General features: G+C 50.5%; 1 protein-coding gene across 1 annotated transcript in view; it reads left to right on the forward strand.

The window, feature by feature from the left end:
* The window catches only part of WDFY2 (WD repeat and FYVE domain containing 2), a 57,857-nt gene that overhangs the window by 26,560 nt on the left and 6,000 nt on the right, over positions 1-25,297 (forward strand). The window contains exons 3-7 of the mRNA XM_009905470.2: positions 3,220-3,293; positions 11,912-11,966; positions 15,261-15,411; positions 20,212-20,324; positions 21,791-21,917. Coding sequence (XP_009903772.2) covers positions 3,220-3,293; positions 11,912-11,966; positions 15,261-15,411; positions 20,212-20,324; positions 21,791-21,917 — 520 coding nt within the window. The remainder of the gene's footprint in view (positions 1-3,219; positions 3,294-11,911; positions 11,967-15,260; positions 15,412-20,211; positions 20,325-21,790; positions 21,918-25,297) is intronic.

Genomic DNA, 25,297 nt, shown 5'->3' on the forward strand with positions numbered 1-25,297 from the left:
CTCCTCTTCTGCAGGCTAAGCAACCCCAGCTCCCTCAGCCTCTCCTCACAGGGCTGTGCTCCAGACCCCTCCCCAGCTCTGTTGCCCTTCTCTGGACACCTTCAAGTCTCTCAATGTCCTTCTTAAATTGAGGGGCCCAGAACTGGACACAGGACTCAAGGTGTGGCCTAAGCAGTGCAGAAGAAGTGTTTTTACACTTCTATGACTGTGTACACACAGGTCTGGAATTCAGAAGTGACTTTCTTGTTGTAATCAGCCCCTGTCAAGCAGTTGTTTTGCCTCCTGAAGGGTTTCAATCTACTCAGGAAAAGCATACTTCAAATAGCTCATTTATCTCAGACCTTTTTCTCTGCAACTATTTGTTGCCTTCAGAGTCACTGGCAGCTCTTCCAATGGCTGCTCAGTGTCTGGAGTTTGAAAGTGGGTATGGATAATGCTAGCAATAAGGGCCTTGGAAGGGATTTGAGGTTTATTCTGCTTAGATCTGAGAATTATTGTTTTTTTCTGACTGTTTTTCCTCCAACTGTCTCATTCTTCTACAGCCCTAGAAGCCTCAGTATGTAACAGGAATGCACTAGCATCCATGGGGTCAATCTGAGTTTGCCTTTCTGCAGGGAGAGGTTTGGGAAGGACAAAATGTCACTGTGAACCTGAACTGAGTGGTTCCTATCTGTCAGTTTCCTTGAACTGAAGCCTTTAATTCTTCCAGGAAATAAATAAACCAAAATGCCTGCCTGGGTGTGAAACTGGGAGGCTCTCTGCTTGGGATTTAGAAGATAGTTTCCTTTAGAAAATACTTCACTGGGGAGTCAGTACCGAAGGTAGAACAAGTTGTGTTAAACAGCACAGACTCTCCTCTGTAAAGCTTTGCTGCCAGCTAAATGATCAAGGAAGATTTGCTGGGCTATGGACTTTTTAATCCTAGGTGAGACATCACGTGTATTGAGAACATACCAGAAGCACAGTGCTGCAAAAGAGAGAGCTCCAAGCTTGTTAGTAGCAGAAACACTCTGAGCAGTCACAATGGAGAGCAGAAACCAAGAGGAGGGGGGAAAGCAGAACTAAATTCACATCTGACTGTGTTTCACAAGAACATTGCTTTTAAAAGAGAAGAGAGTGGAGTGGAATGGAATAGAATAGAGTGGAGTGGAATAGAGTAGGGTAGGGTAGGGTAGGGTAGGGTAGGGTAGGGTAGAATAGAATAGAATAGAATAGAATAGAATAGAATAGAATAGAATAGAATAGAATAGAATAGAATAGAATAGAATAGAATGGAATAGAATGGAATAGAATGGAATAGACCAGACCAGACCAGACCAGACAAGACCAGGTTGGAAAAGACCTTGGAGATCACCAAGTCCAACCTATCACCCAGCACTATCTAATCAACTAAACCATGGCACCAAGTGCCTTATCCAGGCTCTTCCTAAACACCTCCAGGGATGGTGACGGCTCCCTGGGCAGCACATTCCAATGGCCAATCTCTCTGTCTGTGAAGAACTTCTTCCTAACATCCATCTTGGACCTCCCCTGGCACAGCTTGAGACTGTGTGCTCTTGTTCTGGTGCTGGTTGCCTGGGAGAAGAGACCAACCCCCAGCTGGCTACAACCTCCCTTCAGGGAGTTGTAGAAAGCAAGGAGGTCTCCCCTGAGCCTCCTCTTCTCCAGGCTAATGCTCTTAGTGCTCTTGAAGCAGCAAGAGTGCCTGACCCTAGCTGCAGTATCAATTGCCCCTGAAGAGTAATTCCTGCAGGTTTCTGTTGGCACAGCAGGACTCCCAGCTGCAGGCTGCTGTGTTGAGCAGGAAAGCCAGTCCCTGCATCTGCACAGTTTCTCAGTCACACCAAGCACAGCTCTGGAAAGTCTTGCAAGAAAAGTCTGGGTTTACTTTGATGTGGACCCTTCCAGATCCTTGAGGGAGCATACCATGCAGTCTGAAAGTCTATTCTGATGTTTGTTAGAGTGATACTGCCATAATAAAGCAATGGATGGGTTTTGACACAAGCTTGTATTGTGGCCATGCTGTGTGATCATGTCTGTGGTGCCAAGGGAGTCAGGGGCTGGATGGACTCACAGTCCTGAATATTAGCTGATATGTTGACTCCTACAGGTTAATTTTTTACTGCCTGTGTAGGATGCAAGCCTCTGACATAACACAGAGTGTTCTCTTCTTGTCAGTGAAGCTCAGGCAAAGGTAAAAAGCTGAGTTGTTCAGCTAACTTAACCTCTCAGTTTGATACTGAAATGGCAGGTATGTTGTATATCAAACACCACCACTGGCCTTGTATGACATGCCTATTTCCAGATAACTAGTGAGAAAAGAGGAGGGAGCTGAAGCAGGAGATAGAGCCATTGTTCCATGCCCCAATAGGACAGGGTTGAGTGAATTGGAAGAACACTGGTGGTTAAATTATTTCACTTTTAATGCTTGCCTATCAGAAAGGGGAAAATGCTGAAGAGCATCATGCAGCATTGCAGCTAGTTTTAGGCTTTCCAGAGCTCACTGGGTGATAGTAGGCTGAACAGGAGCCAGCAGTGTGCCCAGGTGGCCAAGAAGGCCAATGGCATCCTGGCCTGCATCAGCACTAGTGTGGCCAGCAGGAGCAGGGAGGTTATTCTGCCCTGTGCTCAGCACTGGTCAGGCCACACCTTGAGTCCTGTGTCCAGTTCTGGGCCCCTCAGGTCAGGAAAGATGTTGAGCTGCTGGAAGGTGTCCAGAGAAGGGCAACAAAGCTGGGGAGGGGTCTGGAGCACAGCCCTGTGAGGAAAGGCTGAGGGAGCTGGGGTTGCTTAGCCTGCAGAAGAGGAGGCTCAGGTTAGACCTTCTTGCTCTCTCCACCTCCCTGAAGGGAGGTTGTAGCCAGGTGGGGGTTGGTCTCTTCTCCCAGGCAACAAGCACCAGAACAAGAGGACACAGTCTCAAGCTGTGCCAGGGGAGGTTTAGGCTGAATGTTAGGAAGAAGTTCTTCCCAGCAAGAGAGATTGGCATTGGAATGTGCTGCCCAGGGAGGTGGTGGAGTCACCATCCCTGGAGGTGTTGAGGAAGAGCCTGGCTGAGGCACTTGGTGCCATGGTTTAGTTGATCAGATGGTGTTGGGTGATAGATTGGACTGGGTGATCTCCAGGGTCCTTTCCAGCCTGGTTAATTCTGTTCTGTTCTATTGAAGGGAATGAGAGTCACAGTTTTGTTAACTTCATCAACATGTTCATTTTTTTCAGCTCCATGTTCATGCATGTCTTTTACCCCGGAAACCAGAAGGCTGTCCATAGGTCTAGACAATGGTACAATCTCAGTAAGTACATCCAAAGATTTCCAGTTGAAATGCTTCCCTTTTGAGAACTCTGTGTGATGCTGGAGTGAGGCCATTTTTGCCAGTGTTTGGATGTGAGATGGGTTTTTTTTGCTGCTGGTGAAACTGAAGCTGTAGTGCAGAGAACGGCAGATGATTACAGCCTTCATGTCAACTGTCACCCAGGCCCTGGGTGGGGGTTGTGATATTTATTAGGCAACTGAGCAAACTGCCTCAAGTTGCTTATCTGGGAAAAAATTAACAATGTAGAGAAAGAGCTGTGCTGTGGTTGGAGTGCCTTGAAATCATACCAGAGTTCTGAAAGCAGCCTTCAGGAAGGGGGAAGTCAGCTTCTGAGAGGCTGCAGGCTGATTTCTGTTCTGTGTCTCACTGCTTCTCTAAACTTCAGGATTCAGATTTTGCTCTCCTCTCCTCTCACTTCCTTCAGGGCAGTTGCTCCTAACTGGCAGTGCTGTTGCTGAAAGATTTGGTTCATTAACATCTGAGATGTGTGTGTGTGTGTGTGGAAAGGCAGAAGGGCATTAAAATAAGAGTCTGTCCATTTTATCTATGAGGCAGAGGGTAGCATGTGACCTTATTAATTGGGTTTTTCTTGAGGGATGACAAGCCAAGAGCTGTATCACTTTGTGGAAAGGTTATGTGTCAGAAAGGGCATTTTACCTCTGCTCACCAATGGGCTCCTTTGCAGTTTAAGCTAATTTTGCCACCATTTCAGATTCTAACTGTTGCTGTCTCTGCCTTGTGGGCTTTGTGACTGAATGAGCATTTACAGGCTGCCCTAAAGCCAAGGTGGTACATGGGACCCTTTGAACTGGTGCCTATGGGCTGTATCAAAGAGGTGAAGATCTTCACCTATAAAGCTGTTAATGGCTAGTAGAAGAGGCCTTCTGGTGCCTGGAGATCTCACCTTTTGCACCTAGGAGATGGGTGAGCTGACAGAGAATTCCCTGCTCCTCTGAAATGCCCTCCTTCCCACTCCCTCCTAGGCACTTTTTTCCTCCCCAGGCCTTTGAGAAATGTGAAGGCAGCTGTAAACATGGCCTTTCAATACTCTGGCAGGATGGAAGAGAGGTGTCCTTTGTCTTAGGGGCATTTCCCCTTGCAGAGTCAGGGTGCTTGAGTCAAATACTTTTAAGTTCTGAAGCTAAAGATGGTGCAAGAGATATGCAAGCGGTAATCCAGCATGTGACTCGGCATGCTTAGAAGTGTATTTTGCCAGTGTCTAAGGCAGAGTCTATCTGTTGCTAAGTTGGCCTTTTTTCCCCCCAGTCTCCTGGCCATAAGCACATGGAAGGGGGGAAGGGTTTATCTGTGTTGCTTGATTTATTCTCCTGTAGCTGCAGGCAGTTGTGTGGTGGAGGACTGTGCAGAAAATGAGCTCCGCAGACTCGTACAAGCAAGGAAATGTTTCCCTCCTCAGCAAACCTAAGGCACGTAGGAGAAGCCAAAAGTGGCGTGTGTTTCAAGAAGTTGTGGGAGTGGGAATGGAAGAAAAGCAAGGGCACCCAGTAGTCAAGTCCCAGGAATATTGGGGCACCAGAGAAAAAGCCCCAGGTAGCTGAAATTGGATTACAGCCATCCTTTGGAGGAAAGAGTCCATTTTCCTTGCTGGGCACAGGTATGAAGATCAGTTTAGCACAGAAGCACACAGCCAGGGCGCAGTGACCACAGAGTAAGATCCCTGACTGCAACAAGGTGACCTTAGTGCCCTTTGAATTACATGGCACTCGAAGGGGAAGCACAAGCCATGTGCTGGAGCAGGGTGCAATAGCTGGCAATCAGTCAGCTGTTCCATGATAGCACTTCTGGTAAGGCCCAGCACCCCTGTGTGTGCTGGGTGTAGGAGCAAGAGAAAAAGCTGAGACTCATTCTGCACCTTCACTGAGCTATATTGAAGGAAAGGACTTGATAGGTTGGCCTTGATGATCTCAAAGGTCTTTCTATTCTCTGTAGGGTCTGACAGTAGATTTAAGAGTCTTCCATTTCTGAGGCAGGTTTGTTCTCTGGCATACATGAGAATGCTGTCAGTCACTTGTGTTCACAGGGTGAAGTCAAGCGTTTAAGGTGATCCACAGTGTGCTGCCAAAATGCCACCAGCCATCAAAGCACAGGCTGTAAATTCCCTGGAGCATAAACAAGGTCATGAGTGGGAACACAGAACTAACATATAAAGATTATTAACTCTCAAGAATCTGTTGCCTAAGAAGAGGTCTGTAGTGCTACATCAGTAGCAGCAGTGTACCTCTGGAGTCCACCTGCAGCTCTGGAAAGGCATGAGGGGACAGGTTGAGGCCCCATCCTTGGAGGCAGTCAAGGTGAGGCTCAACAAGGCTGTGGGCAAACTGATCCAGTTGAGGATGCCCCTGCTTCCTGCAGAGGGGATTGGACTAGGTGACCTTCAGAGGTCCCTGACAACCCAAACCATTCTGTGATTTTATGATTCTATGGATCTTCCTTAGACCCTGGGTCACGTTAGCCAGCCCCATGGCCAAGGAGTCTGAAATGGAACACATCTGAGAGCCTATGAGAGTCATCTGAAACAAGATGCTGATAGGTGTTCAAGAGGGGATTGGACCTGGCACTTGGTGCCATGGTCTAGTCATGAGGTCTGTGGAGACAGGTTGGACTTGATGATCCTCGGGGTCTCTTCCAACCTTGGTGATACTGTGATATATCCAGGCCAGCAGGTCATCTCCCCTTCTACTCCACCATGGTAAGACCTCAGCTGGAGTACCATGTCCAGCACTGGAGTCTTCGGTGCATGAAGGACATGGGCCTGATGGAGTGGGTCCAATGGAGGGCCACAAAACTGATCAGAGGAATGGAACACCTCCACTGTGAAGGAAGGCTGAGAGGGTTGGACTTGTTCATCCTGGAGAAGAGAAAGCTTTGCAGAGATCTTATTGTGGCCATTCAGTACTTAAGGATGGCCTGTAAGAAAGATGAGGACAGTCTTTAGCAGGGCCTGTTGAGCTAGCACAAGGGGTAATGGTTTAAACTTAAAGAGGGGAGATTTAGGCTAGGCACAAGGGTGCAGTTTTTTACAGCCAAGGTGGCAAAACACTGGCACAGGTTGCCCAGAGGGGTGGTAGGTGTCCCAGCCTGGGAGACACTGAAGATCAGGTTGGATGGGATTCTGACCAACCTTACCTAGTCCCAGACAGTGCTTGCTCTTTGAAGGTAGAATGGACTTCATGACCTTTAAGGTCCTTTCCAACTCAAACCACTCATGAGGATTTAGAGCAGTGTTGGGCTCATGGGAGCTTGTGATGGGTGTATGTGTTTCAGTGTGAGAGGGGTGTGCTCCACGAAGGTACAACAGGGGACACCAGGTGGGACAGTCCTTTCAGAAGCTCCTGAGTTATGTTTTGTCAAGGTTTCCATGGTATCAGGTCATTGTTGTAGTCATAAGCTCACCTGGAATAGCCCAGGCTGATCACTTGCATTTTCAGTATGGGGAATAAAGCTTGTAAGGGAGATCAAAAAATCCCTCTGAAGAGCAAAGAGAAATCTTATTGAAGCCCTGCAAGGAGAGGCCTTGGGTTTGCCATCTTGAGTGCTCTGATCTCTCCCAGCCCCTTCTGTGCAAAAGGGCTGTGCAGCTCTTTGAAATCTTTCTCTGTTCTGCTAACAGCCACTGGCTGAGGCTGTGAGGATGACCCCAGGTCTCGTTAAGAAGCAGCAGAAAGCTGCATAATGACAACTGAGCACCAGCAGCTCCCAGGGGAGCAAAGCAGCTGTGGAGGGGAGGATAAGATCCAGTTGCTGCTGGGACAGCGTTAAGGAGATGTAGCTGGTGGTGGGTTTGTGGTGCAGATGACACGATGTATGTGCAGCAGGGCGTGAATTTCTTGAGCCCTGTGCTAAAACACCTGATGCAACTGGTACATGTGGCCTTGAGAGGGAGAGGGGACTGAGTGCAATGGAAGGCAATGCAAAGGGAAGCCAGGAGTAAAAGACCTGGAGAAAGACTACAACAGGAAACCCAGGAAAATTCACCCAAATCACTGTATGCTTTCAGAAGGTGAAATTAGAAGCAAGAAGCCTTCAGGGGGGGGGGAAAGAAGAAGAAGAAAAAATTCAGGTTAATTGGAGCTGTGTTTATTCTGCACTGCATTTATCTCTTTGGATGGAGCAGTGTATCAATAGTGCATGGCTGAGATCAGTGTCAAAGCATGCAGAGCTGATCAATACTGCACTTGTGTTTGATTCACTGTATTCTGAGGGACAGGCTCAAAAGCATTTGCAGTTTTCCACTGAGACTGGGGGGCAAAGCTGGTCAGAAGGCTGGGACAGCTGTCCTGTGAAGTCTGGCTGAAAGAACTGGGGCTGTTCAACCTGGAGGAGACTCTGAGGAGACCTTACAGCTACATATCAATACCTGAAGGAAGGCTGGGGAAGGACTCTTTGGAAGGGCTTGTAGCAATAGGACAAGAGGCAATGGTTTGAGACTGGACTGTGGTAGATTCAGGCCAGACATGAGGAGGAAGCTCTTCAGAATGAGGGTGGTGAAATACTGGAACAGGTTGCCCAGGGATGTGGTTGAGGCCCCATCCCTAGAGACATTCAAGATCAGAGTCACTGTGGCCCTGGGCATGCTGACCTACCTGGAGGTGTCCCTGCTCACTACAGGGAGTTTGGACAAGATGATCTTTGAGGGTCCCTTCCACCCTGATGCAATCTGGGAAGCTGTGACATCTTGGATTATGGAACAGAATGGCCCTGCCAAATGTATCAAGGGGAAAAGGCAAATCCAAATGAGAATGCAAACCTTGCTCTCCATCTCCCCTGAAGACACCAGCATCTGTGTGCCACCAGTCACAGCTGGGGACAATGAAACTGGTGGGAAAGGCAGACACATTCTCCCACCAGTGTGCTGCAGCAGCTGAGGCCTCTTCTCTTGAGGTAGTGATGGCAGAAAGGTACAGAGGGTCTTGTTTCAAGTAGGCTTTATAGGGAGACATTTCATGTGGTGTTTCAGTGTTGTTGAGGCAGTGGTGAATGAAAACCACTTCCCCTGTAAGGAGCCAGGGAGGTGTAGCAGATTTCTAATGTTCTGTGGTTTGTAGAGTTAAGGTGACCCTGACACAGAAATCCAGCTGGCTTAATTGATTTGTTACTGCTATTTAAATAACACTCTCCACTGCAGTGCTCAGCTGCCAGGGGAGAGCTGATGTGAGGTGTAACAGATTCAGGAAGGGAAGATGAATTAGAGCAATTCCAGAGAACATTCCTGTGACTAATTTATGAGCAGGAACCTAGAAACAGCAAAGTACATAACTGCCTCACAGCACAGAAAGGCAGGGGCTGGAAGGGCTGTGTGGAGCTCCTCTACTCCAGCCCCCTTGCTGAATCACTCAGAGTTGTTTTCTTGGAACCTGGGATCTGTAGATACTCCACAGAGGAGTATTGCAGCCTCTGCATCTGGGTGCCAAGCAGTAGACAGAGCATCAGGACCACCCTAACACATCCTGTGAGGAGAGGCTGAGGGAGCTGGGGTTGCTTAGCCTGCAGAAGAGGAGGCTCAGGGGAGACCTTCTTGCTCTCTACGACTCCCTGAAGGGAGGTTGTAGCCAGGTGGGGGTTGGGCTCTTCTCCCAGGCAACCAGCACCAGAACAAGAGGACACAGTCTCAAGCTGTGCCAGGGGAGGTTTAGGCTGGAGGTGAGGAAGAAGTTCTTCATAGAAAGAGAGATTGGCCATTGGGATGTGCTGCCCAGGGAGGTGGTGGAGTCACCATCCCTGGAGGTGTTCAAGAGGGGATTGGATGAGGCACTTGGAGCCGTGGTTTAGTTAGTCCTGAGGTGCTGGGTGACAGGTTGGACTTGATGATCATAGAATCAACAAGACTGGAAGTGACCTCAGAGATCATCAAGTGAAGTGTGTGGGAAGTTCCTTTTTATCTGCCCTGGATTGTGTTTTTTTGTCAATGAAGTCCAGCCTATCACCCAACACCTCATGGCCACTAAAACATGGCTTCAGGGGCCACATCCACTCCCTCTTTGAACACCTCCAATGGCATTTCTTGGGTTTTTTTCCCCACCCTATTTTAGATTAGATGAATTAGGTTTGACTTCTGCCCCCTCAGTAAATTAGCTCAGGAAGTTTCTGCATAGATGGCTATACATTATTTAGCTGAGGTGTTTTTGCACCCCTTGCTTTTCCTTTGTGTTTCTCTGAGTACACAGTGTACACATGCCAGGAGCTGACAGCACTTGGAGAGCCAACTCATGCAGGGGTGCCAGCCCTTCACTTGGGTGTTCTCTCCATGTTGCAGCTGTTTTGCTGTGGCCACAATTCCCCAGCCTTGTGCAGCTCTCCTCTCCCAAGCCAGCAGCAGGGGCACCCAGGGGCTCAGGCAGTTTAACCACCTGGGCTCTTCCTGGAGCCACGGCTGCCCTGCAGATTCTTAGCTGCTCTTTTCAGTATTCCCTCATGCCAAAGCCTCAGTGGTGGCCAAACAGCAGCACCAAAGCAGCATCAGCCCCAGCCAGCACCCGTGGAGGACATTGGAGCAGTCAGCAATCCTGGCCCTAACAACCGGGGGGCCACCAGGCCCCCCGGCCTTTTGTCACCACCACCCACACCCAGTGTGCACCAGGGGCACTCACCAGGGAGGAGAGGAGGATCCTCAGCCCAGATGGGCTCAGCTTGGGGCTGCTGCCCTTCCTGGGGGGGATTAAATAGGGCAGTGGGTGGGGAGGGCAAAGTGGCCCCACCTGGGCTGGGAGGAGACTCCAGCAGAGCCCAGGTGCTGTGGGTTTGAGGGGAAAAAGGGGGAAATGGGGCAGGTGAGGGACTTTAGGGTGTCAGGAAATGACAGGACTAGGGGGAGTGGAAAAAGAACTAGAAATGGGCAGATTCAGATTGGATGTTGGGAAGAAGTTCTTCCCCATGAGGGTGGTGAGAGCCTGGCACAGGTTGCCCAGGGAGGTGGTGGAAGCCTCATCCCTGGAGGTTTTAAGGCCAGGCTGGATGTGGCTCTGGGCAAACTGATCTCGTGTGAGGTGTCCCTGCCCATGGCAGGGGGTTGGAACTGGATGATCCTTGAGGTCCCCTCCAACCCCATGATTCTAAAACAATTTTGCAGCTTAGACTGGACCTTAGGAAGAAGCTCTTCACAGAGGGATTGGCCATTGGGATGTGCTGCCCAGGGAGGTAGTGGAGTCCCTGTCCCTGGAGGTGTTCAAGAGGAAACTGCATGAGGCACTTGGTGCCATGGTTTAGTTGATCAGATGGTGCTGGGTGATAGGTTGGACTCGATGATCTCAAAGGTCTCTCCCAACCTGGTTAATTCTGTGATATGAACCAAGAGAGGATGAAATCAAGGTGTGTGGGGGGGAAGGCTGTGCAGAAATCTGGCTTTCTGTTGGTCTGAACCACTGAGAGAGGTTTTTGAAGAGCAATCTGAAATGCACTCCCTCATGAAATATTAGTACCTGGTTTGGACTGATCAGCTTTCAGCACTTAAAGGAGGGCTATGGGGACAGTCTTTTTAGCAGGGCCTGTTGCAACAGGAGGAGGGGTAATGACATTAAACTGAACAGAGAGGTTTAGACTAGATATGAGGAAGACATTTTTACAGAGAGGGTGCTGAAACACTGGCACAGGCTGCTCAGAGACATGGCAGATGCCCATCCCTGGAAACACTGAGGGTCAGGGTGGACAGTGCTCTGAGCAGCCTGATCTAGTTGAAGATGTGCCTGCTCACTGTAGAGGAGTTGGGCTACAGTGACCTTCAAGGGTCCCTTCCAACTCAAAATATTCAGTGATTCTGGGAACTTCAAGGGGCTTTTATATCATAGAATCATAGAATGAATAAGGTTGGAAAAGACCTCAGAGATCATCAAGTCCAACCTGCTACCCAACACCTCATGACTACTAAACCATGGCACCAAGTGCTACATCCAATCCTGTTTTGAACTCTTCCAGGGATGGTGACTCCACCACCTCCCTGGGCAGCACATTCCAATGGCCAATCTTTCTGTCTGTGAGGAACTTCTTCCTAACATCCAGCCTAAACCTCCCCTGGCACAGCTTGAGACTTTGTCCTCTTGTTCTGGTGCTGGTTGCCTGGGGGAAGAGCCCAACCCCCACCTGGCTACAACCTCCCTGCAGGTCTGTATTTATACTGAGCTTCAAGAGTGTTCACCTTGAGGTGTGGTGGATGCACATGCATGGATGCATGTGGATACACACACTCCTGGGCATGCACATGCAGTTATGCACACAGGAAGGCTTCTGTCCAGGCAGTTCTGAGCAGTAGGAGCTTGCTCCATGCCAGACCTCAGATCTCTGATTTTGTGGTGCCTTGGCTCACAGCCAGCCATTTCTGTCAGCTGCTTTGACTTCTTTTGTGGCAGTAGCTCTTTCATCTCCACTGCTCTGTTCAGAAGCACTGCTGATGTTGTTTCTTGGGCAGCCTTAGGAAGTGAAGGGTTTTTTTAGAGGGAGGTGCTCTAAATTAGCAAAACCACAGGCAGGGCTAGCTGTTGCTTTGCTTGAACTGCCTTTCACTGAACCCAGATGAAAACACTCTCCAAACACTCCACATCTCTAAGCACTGTTTTTGTTGTTGTTTTTTCTCTCCCCTCTCTCAGGAATTCATTTTATCAGAAGACTACAACAAGATGACACTAGTGAAAAGTTACCAGGGTAAGACTCATGATCCATGTGAATTGCTTTGTGTTGCTGTTAATCTTTTGCCTGTTTCTTTCTTTTGTTTTCAGTATTAAGAAGAGGGAATGGAGGAAAGTTCTTTGCAGTGATTCATTAGAAAACAAACAGACAGACAACCCCCCTAATTTAAATGGGGGTTTTATCAATGGATCAATAATGATTTTATTCTGAGATCACAAGGCTTTTAAAGAGCTGTGTTATTTCAAATAGAAGAGAAGAGAATTAACCAGGCTGGAAAAGACCTTCAAGAGCATCCAGTCCAACCTATCACCCAACACCATCTGATCAGCTAAACCATGGCACCAAGTGCCTCATCCAGGCTCTTCCTAAACACCTCCAGGGATGGTGACTCCACCACCTCCCTGGGCAGCACATTCCAATGGCCAATCTCTCTTGCTGGGAAGAACTTCTTCCTAACATCCAGCCTGAACCTCCCCTGGCACAGCTTGAGACTGTGTCCTCTTGTTCTGGTGCTGTTTGCCTGGGAGAAGAGACCAACCCCCACCTACTACAACCTCCCTTCAGGGAGGGGGAGAGAGCAAGAAGGTCTCCCCTGAGCCTCCTCTTCTCCAGGCTAAGCAGCCCCAGCTCCCTCAGCCTCTCCTCACAGGGCTGTGCTCCAGACCCCTCCCCAGCTTTGTTGCCCTTCTCTGGACACCTTCCAGCAGCTCAACATCTTTCCTAAACCGAGGGGCCCAGAACTGGACACAGGACTCAAGGTGTGGCCTAACCAGTGCTGAGCACAGGGCACAATGACCTCCCTGCTCCTGCTGGCCACACTGTTCCTGACCCAGGCCAGGATGCCATTGGCCTTCTTGGCCACCTGGGCACACTGCTGGCTCATGTTCAGCCTACTCTCAACCAGTACCCCCAGGTCCCTCTCTGCCTGGCTGCTCTCAGCCACTCTGACCCCAGCCTGTAGCACTGCCTGGGGTTGTTGTGGCCAGTCAGAAGTGATAGAACCAGCTGGACTCTCAGCTAGAGTGGTCTCCTTCCTAGACTGCCTGTTTCAGCACGGGAAGGTTTTTGATCAGTTGTGGTCATTTTGTGCAGGGACTCTCTGATGATGTGTTAGAAGATCTTATCTGCAAACTGTGTACTTATTTTAGGGTGATAGAAGCAATCCTCGTGCCCAGAACAGGCACCATCTCAGTGTTAGCCCAAGCCAGGGTGCTCATCGACAGCAGGCAGCGTCTTGTCCTCTGGTGCTTAAGCTAGCAGGTGCAATGCTTGCTGGTGCTGTCTCCCTGGAGGTCACAGAGTGGAGCCCCTGCTCCTTTTTCCTCCCTCACTTCCAGGGTTTGATGTTTGACATTTTCCATGTGTAAGCTGGTGAAAACTGTATTTCCCCAACTTGAGAAGCAATGGCAGTGCACAGGTGGCCTGCTTTGGGCAGTTTAAAGAAGGTGTGGTGATGCCAGGCTTCTGGGACTTCCCAAATCCCTGTGTGTGTGGAGGAGTCAGCAGAATGTTTGTGTAGTACTTCCCTCTGTGCAAAGGCTAAAGAAATGTAAGGGCCAGTGTCCTCCTTGCTGCACCCTGCCAGCCACATGGGCTGAGGTTTGGGTGTAGAAAAGGGAGGATAAGCAAAGCCAACACATCCACCCCTTCCACCTCTTAGCATCTACATACTTGTTTAATGCCTTCCCCTTACTTGCCAGAGGGAGCTGCCTCACCTTCCACAGGCAGGAGTACATCTAGCAAAAAGTTTGCACCTTTGTGCATTGCCTTCTAGAAGCTTTAGGAGGAAACAGGAGATTTAGGAGAGCTGAAATGTGCTACCTATTCCTGTGGCCCATTGAAACCACAGGAAGCCAACATCAGCACTATCAGCTGCCAGATGCTGAGAAATGTCCCTGGACAGGCCTTGAACAGCCTGATTCTAGCTTTGCATGTCCCATGGAAGTGCATGGGTCTGTCTGTAGCCCTGCTGGTGCACACAAGCTCCTGGGACGTGTATGAGCCCATCAGGTCTTGGGGCAGTCTGGATCCTTGCTGCAGTGCACCACTCCACCAGCGACTGCTGATTCTTCCAAGGAGACCCACAGAAAGGTAAACACAAGCATTAGTCACTCGTGGGGCCACTGAATTTCCTCACAGAGAAGACACCTAGAGGATGGAAAGAAAAGAGGATCTGTTCAAAAGAGCTCAAGTAACTCCTGGGTGCTCAAAGCTGTATGCAAACAAGAACCAAAGTCTGAGCTCTTCTATGGGTGAGGGTGAAAGCATCTGGGAACAGTTCAAGCCTGATGCTGTAAAGCAGTCCAACTGCCCATCACAGTTGTGGGGAGTTGTGTCCATGCATCTGCTCCTATCTGTCCTGTCTTCTAGGAATCTGGGTTTAGAAACTGGTGTGTATCAGAGGCAGATGTTGGCTTGTGCAAGCCTCCTTTTCTTCGCTGCAACTAGTTCCCCTCATGGGATTTGAACACAGCTGTCTGAGGAGCTTCCCTGCTTTCCAAAGGGAGGGTTTGAGCTGGTTTTCAAGTGTCCAAAGATACTTAATCTTTCCAGTGTGTCAGCTTTCACACAGACAAATACAACAGACCTGCCTGGTGTGACACGTTGCTGGGTCTCAAAGCAGTACTAACCCAGCAGGGCTGTGGCTTGAGGAGTGTGGCTCAAGCTGTGCCAGGGGAGGTTGAGGCTGGATGTTAGGAAGAAGTTCTTCTCAGCAAGAGAGACTGGCCATTGGGATGTGCTGCCCAGGGAGGTGCTGGAGTCACCATCCCTGGAGGTGTTTAGGAAGAGCCTGGATGAGGCACTTGGTGCCATGGTTGAGTTGATTAGATGGTGTTGGGTGATAGGCTGGACTGGATGATCTCAAAGGTCTTTTCCAACCTGGTTAATTCTATTCTAATCTGCAGCCCACATTCACCAGACCTCACAGCAGGAAGAGCAGCAGCATAGCACTACTGTCATAAAACCAGCTCAAAAGAGGTTGAACTAGAGCCTAGAGACCTCTCCCTATTGGCATCTTTATTGCTGATGATACAGCGGTGGAAGAAGGACTTCTGCTACTGTAGAAGCTAAATGGCTGCAATAGGGGTGGAAGGAATTACATCTTGTCTCTGCTTTTTCCCCCATGTAAAGCAGAGACCTTACAAGCTTGCCTGGCAGCTTGTGCCAGCAGGATTATTGAACACCAGCTTCTGCTGTAGGGAAAGGTCAGCAGGGCCTGGAGGATTTGGACTGAGTTGGTATTTGCAGGGGTCTTCTGCCCCAGTGTTCTCCACAAGGTGATTATGTGTCTGTCTGCTTCATTTCCAGCTCATCAGAGCAGGGTCATGATGATTCTGTTTGTCCTGGAGATGGAGTGGGTGCTGAGCACCGGCCAAGACAAGCACTTCACCTGGCACTGTTCGGAGAGCGGCCAGCGGCTGGGGGGGTACCGCACCAGCGCCGGCGCCTGCGGCCTGCAGTATCCTTTGCTGACATCCCAGGTTTATTGCTGCTTCTTGACACCCAAACTGCCCTTTCAAGCTTATTTTTCTGGTTGCCCCCCACATTTTGTGCATCTGTGGGTTCAGAGCTTTGTGAGAGAAGCTCTCATTCAAAGCCAGCTCTAAAAGCTGTCTGTTCTCCTTGCTTTGTCTCCCTAATGCATGGTGGCGTATTTAGGGCTGAGCATTGCTGAGCACAACAATGGGTGGCCTGCCACCTATTGTGGTCTGCTGCTGTAATCAATACAGACAGGGCCTTCATTTCAACAGGCAGCTTGTGCTGCCTTCTAAGAATTAAGGGTACCAAAGAGGAGGGTGGTGAAGGCAGCATGCCTGTGTGGATGCAGGGTAAACATTGATTTGCTTTAATATAAAATAAGGAGGGCTTGTCCTCACTCTGAAGCAGCCCACTGTGTGCTGGGAATTGGGGTTAAAGGAAGAGGAAAGGGCTCCAGAAAGGGCACTCAAGTGGTTTATTCACCTAGAGCTGCCCCAGCTGCCTGGGAACAAAAGAAATATTAGTTCAGCTTTGTTGCAAATGAAAAGAGATGTGGAAAAGTAGGAGCCTAGGGCTAAACCCAGAGGGTAGGCATGTAGAGACTCTTTAGCATCCCATAGTGTACATGGTACACACCAATGTGTGATTTGCCTGCTCATGAGAGGTGAGACTGACTCAGAGTTACTGTCTGAACATCAGCTTGTCCTGTATCATCTGGGCCTTCAGCTGATGGCCATGGCATGAAGCCTGGACTTCATTTTTAACACTAACTGATCAATCCTTTCAGAGTGTGGTGCAGGAATTTGTCCTGTATGACCCAAATCCCTCTAGAGAATGGACTGTTTGGAGTTTTGGAGGGCATTCTAATTTGGGTCATCGGGTCACAGCAGTGGAGAGCAGAGGAAGGGAGAATCACCGACAAACACTGCAGACAGCTTGGCAGAGGAATGTGTTTGGGGGGTTTGGGTTGGGGTTTCTTTGGTTTGGTTTTCCCAGTGTCCTGTGTGCATAAAACCAGTCTGGAATGGACTCTGCATGGACAATTAAATTGGATGAAGAGCTCAGAATCTGTCCAGTTAGGCAGCTGCATGGGAACTGAAACAAGCCAGTACCCTTTTGTTCTATCTGTAAGCTAAACTATAGTGGAGGACTACACCATCCTCCGCCCCGCCTAAGTGGCCCCTGCTCCCTCCCCGCACCCTCCTCCCCCCTGCCTAAACAGCCCCTGCTCCCTCTCACACCCTCCTTCCCCCTGCCTAAACAGCCCCTGCTCCCTCTTAACACCCTCCTCCCCCCTGCCTAAACAGCCCCTGCTCCCTCTTAACACCCTCCTCCCCCCTGCCTAAACAGCCCCTGCTCCCTCTTAACACCCTCCTCCCCCCTGCCTAAACAGCCCCTGCTCCCTCTTAGCACCATCCTCCCCCCTGCCTAAACAGCCCCTGCTCCCTCTCACACCATCCTCCCCCCTGCCTAAACAGCCCCTGCTCCCTCTCACACCCTCCTCCCCCCTGCCTAAACAGCCCCTGCTCCCTCTCACACCCTCCTCCCCCCTGCCTAAACAGCCCCTGCTCCCTCTCACACCCTCCTCCCCCCTGCCTAAACAGCCCCTGCTCCCTCTCACACCATCCTCCCCCCTGCCTAAACAGCCCCTGCTCCCTCTTAGCACCATCCTCCCCCCTGCCTAAACAGCCCCTGCTCCCTCTCACACCATCCTCCCCCCTGCCTAAACAGCCCCTGCTCCCTCTTAACACCCTCCTCCCCCCTGCCTAAACAGCCCCTGCTCCCTCTCACACCATCCTCCCCCCTGCCTAAACAGCCCCTGCTCCCTCTTAACACCCTCCTCCCCCCTGCCTAAACAGCCCCTGCTCCCTCTCACACCATCCTCCCCCCTGCCTAAACAGCCCCTGCTCCCTCCCGCACCCTCCTCCCCCCGCCTAAACAGCCCCTGCTCCCTCCCCGCACCCTCCTCCCCCCTGCCTAAACAGCCCCTGCTCCCTCTTAGCACCATCCTTCCCCCTGCCTAAGCAGCCCCTGCTCCCTCCCCGCACCCTCCTCCCCCCTGCCTAAACAGCTCCTGTCCCCACCCCATTTCTGCAGCCATCCCAGAGCCAGGGGCAAGACCCTCACCAGCCAAGACAGCATCCAGAGGAGCTCAGCCCCAGTGAGCAGCCCCAGCCAGCACCCGTGGATGGTATTGGAGCAGTCAGCAATGTTGGCCCTAACAACCGGGGGGCCACCAGGCCCCCCGGCCTTTTGTCACCACCACCCACACCCAGTGTGCACCAGGGGCACTCACCAGGGAGGAGAGGAGGATCCTCAGCCCAGATGGGCTCAGCTTAGGGCTGGAGCCTCTCCTGGGGGGGATTAAATAGGGCAGTGGGTGGGGAGGACACAGTGGCCACAGCTGGGCTGGGAGGAGACTCCAGCAGAGCCCAGGTGCTGTGGGTTTGAGGGGAAAAAGGGGGAAATGGAGCAGCTGGGGTGGCAAAGGGGCAGATATGGTGGGAAAGGGGCAGTGGTGGTGAAAGAAGGGGATATAAAAGTAACTTTCTATTCCATACATCTTTCCTCATGCACAAGTGCAGCTGGTGGCTTGCTTTGCCTCCATGCAGAAAGAACAAACCCATCCATGCTTCGTAAACCCAAGCCCAGTGGTGGCTAGTGCAGTGAGAGCTGTCCAGAATTAACACTTTGCTTGGTGGGAAAATCTCTGCTTTCAGGTCAAGATAAGAAGTTTTAACAACAACAACAGAAAAGTTCTGCAAGAGTGAATGTTTTTCCCTGGATGCCATCAGGCAGCACCAGGATGACTGAGGGACTGGAGCACTGTCCTGTGAGGAGGGGCTGAGAGCCCTGGGGCTGCTCAGCCTGGAGAGGAGAAGACTGAGAGGGGATTTAATAAATGTTTATCGATGTCTGAGGGCTGGGGGTCAGGAGGGAGGGGCCAGGCTCTGCTCACTTGCACCCTGCCATAGGACAAGGGGCAATGGATGGAGACTCCAGCACAGGAGGTTCCACCTCAGCATGAGGAGGAACTTCTTCACTGTGAGGCTCCCAGAGGCCTGGAGCAGGCTGCCCAGAGAGGTTGTGGAGTCTCTTCTCTGGAGACTTTCCAGCCCCATCTGGATGTGTCCTGTGTGACCTGTGCTGGATTCTATGCTCCTGCTCTGGCAGGGGGCTTGGTCTGGATCATCTTCAGAGGTCTCTTCCAACCCCTAACATCCTATGAAGAGATGTGGTGAGTTGACCCTGGCTGGATGCCAGATGCCCACCAAAGCTGTTCCTTTCACTCCCCTCTTCATCTGGACAGAGGAGAGGAAATATAACAACAGGCTCATGGGCCAAGACAAGGACAGGGAGAGATTTCTCACCAATTACTCTCCTAGGAAAACCAGACTTGACTTGGGAGAAATGAAGTTAATGTATTGCTAATGCAATCAGAGCAGGATAGTGAGAAATAAACCTGACTCTTACAACACATTCACCCCACCCCTCCCTTCCTCCTGGGCTTAAATCCATTCCTGATTTCCCTGCCTCCTCTCCACCAGTGGTGCATGGGGACAGGGGGTAGGAGAAGCACTCATTTCATCATGGTGCCTCTGCCACTCCTTCCTTCTTAGTTGAAGGACTCCTCATGCTCTTTCCCTTCTCCAGCTTAGGGTCCCTCCCTCAGAAGAGAATCCTCCATTATATTCTCCAGTGTGAGTCCTTCCCATGAGATGTAGTTGAGTACTTCCTGCTCCTCCTCCTCCTCCTTCACTCAGTTTGGTGTCTGCAGAGTTGTTTCTCTCACATATTCTCACTCTTTTCCCTGGCTGCAGTTGTACAGAGGTTTTTTTCTCCCTAGATTTGCTGTCACAGAGGCATTTCCAGTGTCACTGATGAACTGGGCCTTGGCCAGCAGTGGATCTGTCTTGGAGCCAGCTGGCATTGGCTCTACCTGACACAGGGGAAGCTTCTGGCAGGTTTTTGCAGAAGGCAACCCTGTAGAACTGCCCCCCCCCCCCCCCCCCCCCAAACCTTGCTATACAGAGCCAGCAGAAGTGGAGAATGTGTTGGTTTATACAACCTGGGGAAGGGAGAGGGGGAGTGGACACCATCCAACTCTAGCACCTGTGTTGGAGAGTCTGGGGAGGTGACTCCTCTGGTCATGGTGAAGGGCCACTCCAAAGGTGTTTCACAGCAAAACCACACACTGTGGCCTCTGGGATAATCTGATTTGGAATAACCTCATTTTTCCTCACTTTGGTTTACTCAGGGAAACTGCAGTCTTAATGTAAAGAGATGTGAGCTTGATGCCTAGAAGTACACTCTGAATACTACCTTCAGAGTGGTGCACTTTCAAGAAGCGACAATATATGACTGGAGTGGGGTGGGGTGGAGTGGAGTGGAGTGGAGTGGAGTGGAGTGGAGTGGAGTGGAGTGGAGTGGAGTGGAGTGGAGTGGAATAGAATAGAATAGAATAGAATAGAATAGAATAGAATAGAATAGAATAGAATAGAATAGAATAGAATAGAATAGACCAGGTTGGAAAAGACCTCAGAGATCCTCAAGTCCAAGCTATCACCCAACACCATCTGATCAACTAAACCATGGCACCAAGTGCCTCATCCAGTCCCCTTTTAAACCCCTCCAGTGATGGTGACTCCAGCACCTCCCTGGGCAGCACATTCCCATGGCCAATCTCTCTTGCTGGGAAGAACTTGTTCCTGACATGCAGTGGTGAAGGGCAGGCAAAGCTTGTGTGAGCAGTGTGTTTTCCTCAGCCTTTCCCCCTCAGATTTGATGTGGAAACCCGGCACGTGTTTGTGGGTGATCATTCTGGCCAAGTGACCATACTCAAACTAGAGCAGGAGTCCTGCAGCCTCGTGACAACATTTAAGGGACACACAGGTAAGGCTTCAGGAGGACACCTGATTTTGCTCTTCATCTCTGCTTAGTGCTGTGGTGGTTTGACTCCTGGCGGGGAGATAGACCTTAAATTGTCACTGCAGTTCAGAGAAGTTGTTACTGGTACAAGCAGGAGTGATCAGACTTCTGGCCAGAGCACTTCCATGGCAGAAAGCACCATGGTCAGTGGCTGCTAGTTAAACCAGTGAGACTAGAATGGGCTGTGGTAATTGTAGGGGGGAAATGATGCTCCTTCAGGAAAGGCCCATCTAGGCAGATGCTTTTGCCCCAGTGGATCAGGCAGATGTTTGGGGCAGTGTGGGTTTTCCTGAGCACATCAAGTGATCTGTTGAGCCCAGACCTGCCAGTCTCGACACAGGGAGCAGAAATACAACTGACAAGACCAGTTGTGAGGTGACCACTGGCCACAGGGTGTGGAGCCAGTGGCTGTTTATTGACATGCACAGGAACTTTACAGTTCCACTTTCCCACAGCCTGCCTCCTTAAGCCCACTGACTGATCTTTAACAGGTGCCCTTCTCCCCAGCTGCCTTTTCCATCCACTTCAAAGATATAACACTTTGTTCTTTTTCACTCCCATCCTTTTCTCACACAGTGGTTTGGAGGTACAGCTCTTACCACCTCCAGGGGCTCACAGACATGGAGGCCATCTAAACATGTTGTTATTGTTCCCTTTTTGGATTAGAATGGAATTAATCAGGTTGGAAAAGACCCTTGAGATCATCAAGCCCAACCTATCACCCAACACCATCTGATCAACTCAACCATGGCAGCAAGTGCCTCATCCAGGCTCTTCCTGAACACCTCCAGGGATGGTGACTCCAGCACCTCCCTGGGCAGCACATCCCAATGGCCAATCTCTCTTGCTGGGAAGAATTTCTTCCTGACATGCAGCCCACAAGGCATGAACTGCTTGTTGCTCTGATTGGGCTCGTGTCCCATCAAGTTTTAAAACCAGCAGCCCTGGGGTGTGGTCCTGCCACCTAACAGAAGAAATGGTGGTCATGCCTCAGCATTTTCTCTTCATATCCCTCCTCTCTGACTGAACCCTAGTGGCTCAGCCATGAGGTGGAGCAAGGTAATTCCATTCTTGTGCTAGGATACTGTAGAGGCCCATAACATCCCCCATTTGCTTGTCTTTTGTAATCTCCTGGGACTGATGGAGGTGAAACGTTGTGCAGTCACATCATGGCCATCCTTCTATTACACTTTACTGCTCGATGGTTTCATTGAGTGAGTGGCAGCAGAAGAGCAGGATGGGGCTTCAGGAGGTTTTCCAGGCTGTTAGCTTGCAGCTGGCCAGCACAGTGGCTGCATGGCCTGTGCTAAGGAGACCTGCAGTTTAATCTCCATGTTTCTTGTTGTATCTCTTTGTAAGTGTTCAGCTAGGTTCTTTTCTTCCACTTTCTGGACTGAAATGACTCTTGTGTGCATCTCCTTTTCTTTCAGGTGGTGTCACTGCTCTCTGCTGGGACCCAATACAGCGAGTTCTGTTCTCAGGCAGTTCTGATCACTCCATTATAATGTGGGATATTGGAGGAAGAAAGGGAACAGCCATCGAGTTGCAAGGCCATAAGTACGTTCAAAGCCCTTCCTTTTGCTTGAATGGGAGGAGAGCTAAATCCAGAAGCCACATCTGGAAACAAACAGCCTCAGCTCGTATGTGTGACTCCCTGTGGTCCATGTTTTGAGCACAAGCCCTATGAGGAGAGGCTGAGGGAGCTGGGGTTGCTTAGCCTGCAGAAGAGGAGGCTCAGGGGAGACCTTCTTGCTCTCTACAACTACCTGAAAGGAGGTTGTAGCCAGGTGGGGGTTGGTTTCTTCTCCCAGGCAGCCAGCAGCAGAACAAGAGGACACAGTCCCAAGCTGCACCAGGGGAAGTTTAGGCTGGAGGTGAGGAGAAAGTTCTTCACAGAAAGAGTTATTTGGCCATTGGAATGTGCTGCCCAGGGAGGTGGTGGAGTCACCATCCCTGGAGGTGTTCAGAAAGGGATTGGAGGTGGCACTTGAAGCCATGGTTTAGTTAGTCATGAGGTGCTGGGTGATAGATTGGACTTGATGATCTCTGAGGTCTTTTCCAACCTTATTGATTCTATGATTCTATATACAACTGGAATCAGTTGCTCATAGTGAGCTTTCCAGCGCTGGAGAGTCTGCAAAGGGTGGTGACAGCAATCACAGTGTCTGTAGTCCTGAATGTGCAATGCCCCTTGGCTGGAGGGAGAAGGGTCCTCAAATGAAACCAGCTGCAGGCAAATTCTTGCGTTTCAGGTGTCAGGGTCTCTCCTTCCCCTAGAGGGAGCATCAGGCTGTGACATTGAGTCAGCCTTCCCTCGGCTCTAGCTCCCAAGCCACTTTGCCTGCAGCCTGAATGCTAAGCCCTTTGCCTTACCCGTAGGAGCCTTCACCGTCTCCCCAGGGCAAAGAGGCTTCTTTGCACCTACAGATCTCACAGTTCTGTAGCACAGCAGATGTCTTTCAACAGGATAATCCTGTTGGCTTACTGGGCATTGAGTGGGCATCAGAATGGCTTTGGTTGCAATGGAGAAGAGGAGGCTCAGGGGAGACCGTCTTGCTCTCCACAACTCCCTGAAGGGAGGTTGTAGCCAGGTGGGGGTTGGTCTCTTCTCCCAGGCAAGCAGCACCAGAACAAGAGGATACAGTCTCAAGCTGTGCCAAGGGAGGTTTAGGCTCAAGGTGAGGAGAAAGTTCTTCACAGAAGGAGTTACTGGCCATTGGGATGTGCTGCCCAGGGAGGTGGTGGAGTCACCATCCCTGGAGGTGTTCAAGAGGGGATTGGATGTGGCACTTGGTGCCATGGTTTAGTTAGTCCTGAGGTGCTGGGTGACAGGTTGGACTTGATGATCTCTGAGGTCTTTTCCAACCTTATTGATTCTATGATTCTGTGACCTCCTAGCCTGGTAAGACTGGCAACACAGCCAGCTTCTTTCAGCATTCCGGGAGCAGGTCCAGAGGAGGACCACAAAGAATCACAGAGAGCTGGAGCACCTCTTCTATGAAACAGGCTGAATGAGTTGGGGCTGTTCATTCTGGAGAACAAAAGGATCCTGAGAGACCTTACAGATACCTTCCAATGTCTGAAAGGGACCCACAGGAAGGCTGGGGAAGGACTGTTTAGAAGGGCTTGTAGTGATAGGACGAGAGGCAGTGGTTTGAAACTGGAGCAGGGTAGATTGAGGTTTAGATTTAGAATGAGAGAGGAAAAATATTTGAACAGGTTGCCCAGGGATGTGGTTGAGGCCCTGTGCCTGGGGACACTCAAGATCAGACTTAGTGATCTAGTTGGTAGTGTCCCTGCTCACTGCAGGGGGATAGGACAAATGTCCCTTCCAGCCCAGTGCAATCTGGGAGTGCATATATGTGAGAGCAAAACAAGCCAGGGGCAGGTCTGGAGGAGCAAAAGCCTGCAGTGGTTTTGGTCTGTTTGCTGCAAATCCATGCATTTATTTTGAGTGGTGCTTCACTCTGCTGAGAGATTTGGATGTCTCTGGGATTTCAGAGCACTGCAGAGCTCCTGCTGAAATTCCCTGCTTATCCTTGTACCCTGCCAGTGGCACTTGTTAGGTCACTGCTGCTAGATCTAGTGCTGTGGAAACTGGGCTTTCTGATCCAGTGTTAGCCTCTGGATCTTAATCTGTGGCCTGGCTGTTGGCTGGCACTGCACAGCAGGGAGGCTTGGTTCCTGAGGGGCTTCAGAAATGTTTCTCCTGATGGTGCCTCTGGCATTGGCAGGTGGGTGCTGTGGAGGCACCAAGCTGTCTTGAACCTGACCCATCCATAAATGCATTCAGCTGGGCAGGAGCAGCCATCTGCACAGAGAAAGGCATTGTCCTGGGAGTTCTTTGGGCAGAACAGGCCTGTGGTAGGAGCAAGGAAAACCAAATGCTGAGGGATCTTTTCAGTCCCTGTATGCTCAGTTACTGTCCCTTTGTACCTTGATCTTTTCCCCATATGGTGTTGCATGATGTTTCTTCCCCAGGTTGAAAACACTTTGAGCTGAGGCTTGGGTTTCTCTCTCCTATGAAGGAATGAGCACATCTGTGAAGCTTTAGACTCAATTAGTTTTCCCATGTTGCTTTTTCCTGCAAAGAGGAAGCCAAAGCAGCTCTGTCTTTCACCTCACCTAGGGGATGCTTAGGAAGCATTTAGTGATCCCTGTAGCATTTTTATAAACCCTTTGTGCTTATTAGTGTTGAAAGAAAATCTGCAGTAGTTCCTTGGTGCTCCATTGCTAGATGTTGCAAAGGTCAGTGATCAATGGCACTGTGTGGCAGGAAGGTGTGCTGCTGGGGCTGCAGTTAGCCATGCAGGTGTGCCTTTGCAGAGGCCCAGAGCTGCTCCTCTGCCCAGATTTCCCGGTGCAGCTGGAACTTCCCATCTCAGGAGCAGCAAAAGCAGTCATCAGAACAAGTCTGTTGCTTTTGTGGATGCTACCCAGCTGAGCAACACTCTGATTCCACTCTATCAACAAGGCCCTGAGGTCACACCAAACACCAGAGCTTTCTTTGTACACGTGTCAAGATGAGGACCTGGCAGTATATTGTCTGGCAATATATATATGGCAACATATTGTCCCTGCCCACGGCAGGGGCGTTGGGACTGGATGATCCTTGAGGGCCCTTCCAACCCTAACAATTCTATGATTCTATGATTCAGGTAGTGATAGGACTAGGGGGAAATGGAATGAAGATGGAGGTGGGGAGATTCAGGCTGGAGGGGAGGAGGAAGTTCTTCCCCAGGAGAGTGGTGAAGCCCTGGAATGGGTTGTCCAGGGAGGTGGTTGGGACCCCATCCCTGGAGGTGTTTAAGCCCAGGCTGGATGAGGCTCTGGGCAGCCTGATCTAGTGTGGGGTGTCCCTGCCCATGGCAGGGGGCTTGGAACTAGCTGATCCTTGTGGTCCCTTCCAACCTGACTGATACTATACTATGATACTG

This window comes from Dryobates pubescens, chromosome 7 (assembly GCF_014839835.1).
Source record: "Dryobates pubescens isolate bDryPub1 chromosome 7, bDryPub1.pri, whole genome shotgun sequence".
NCBI classification, from domain to species: Eukaryota; Metazoa; Chordata; class Aves; order Piciformes; family Picidae; genus Dryobates; species Dryobates pubescens.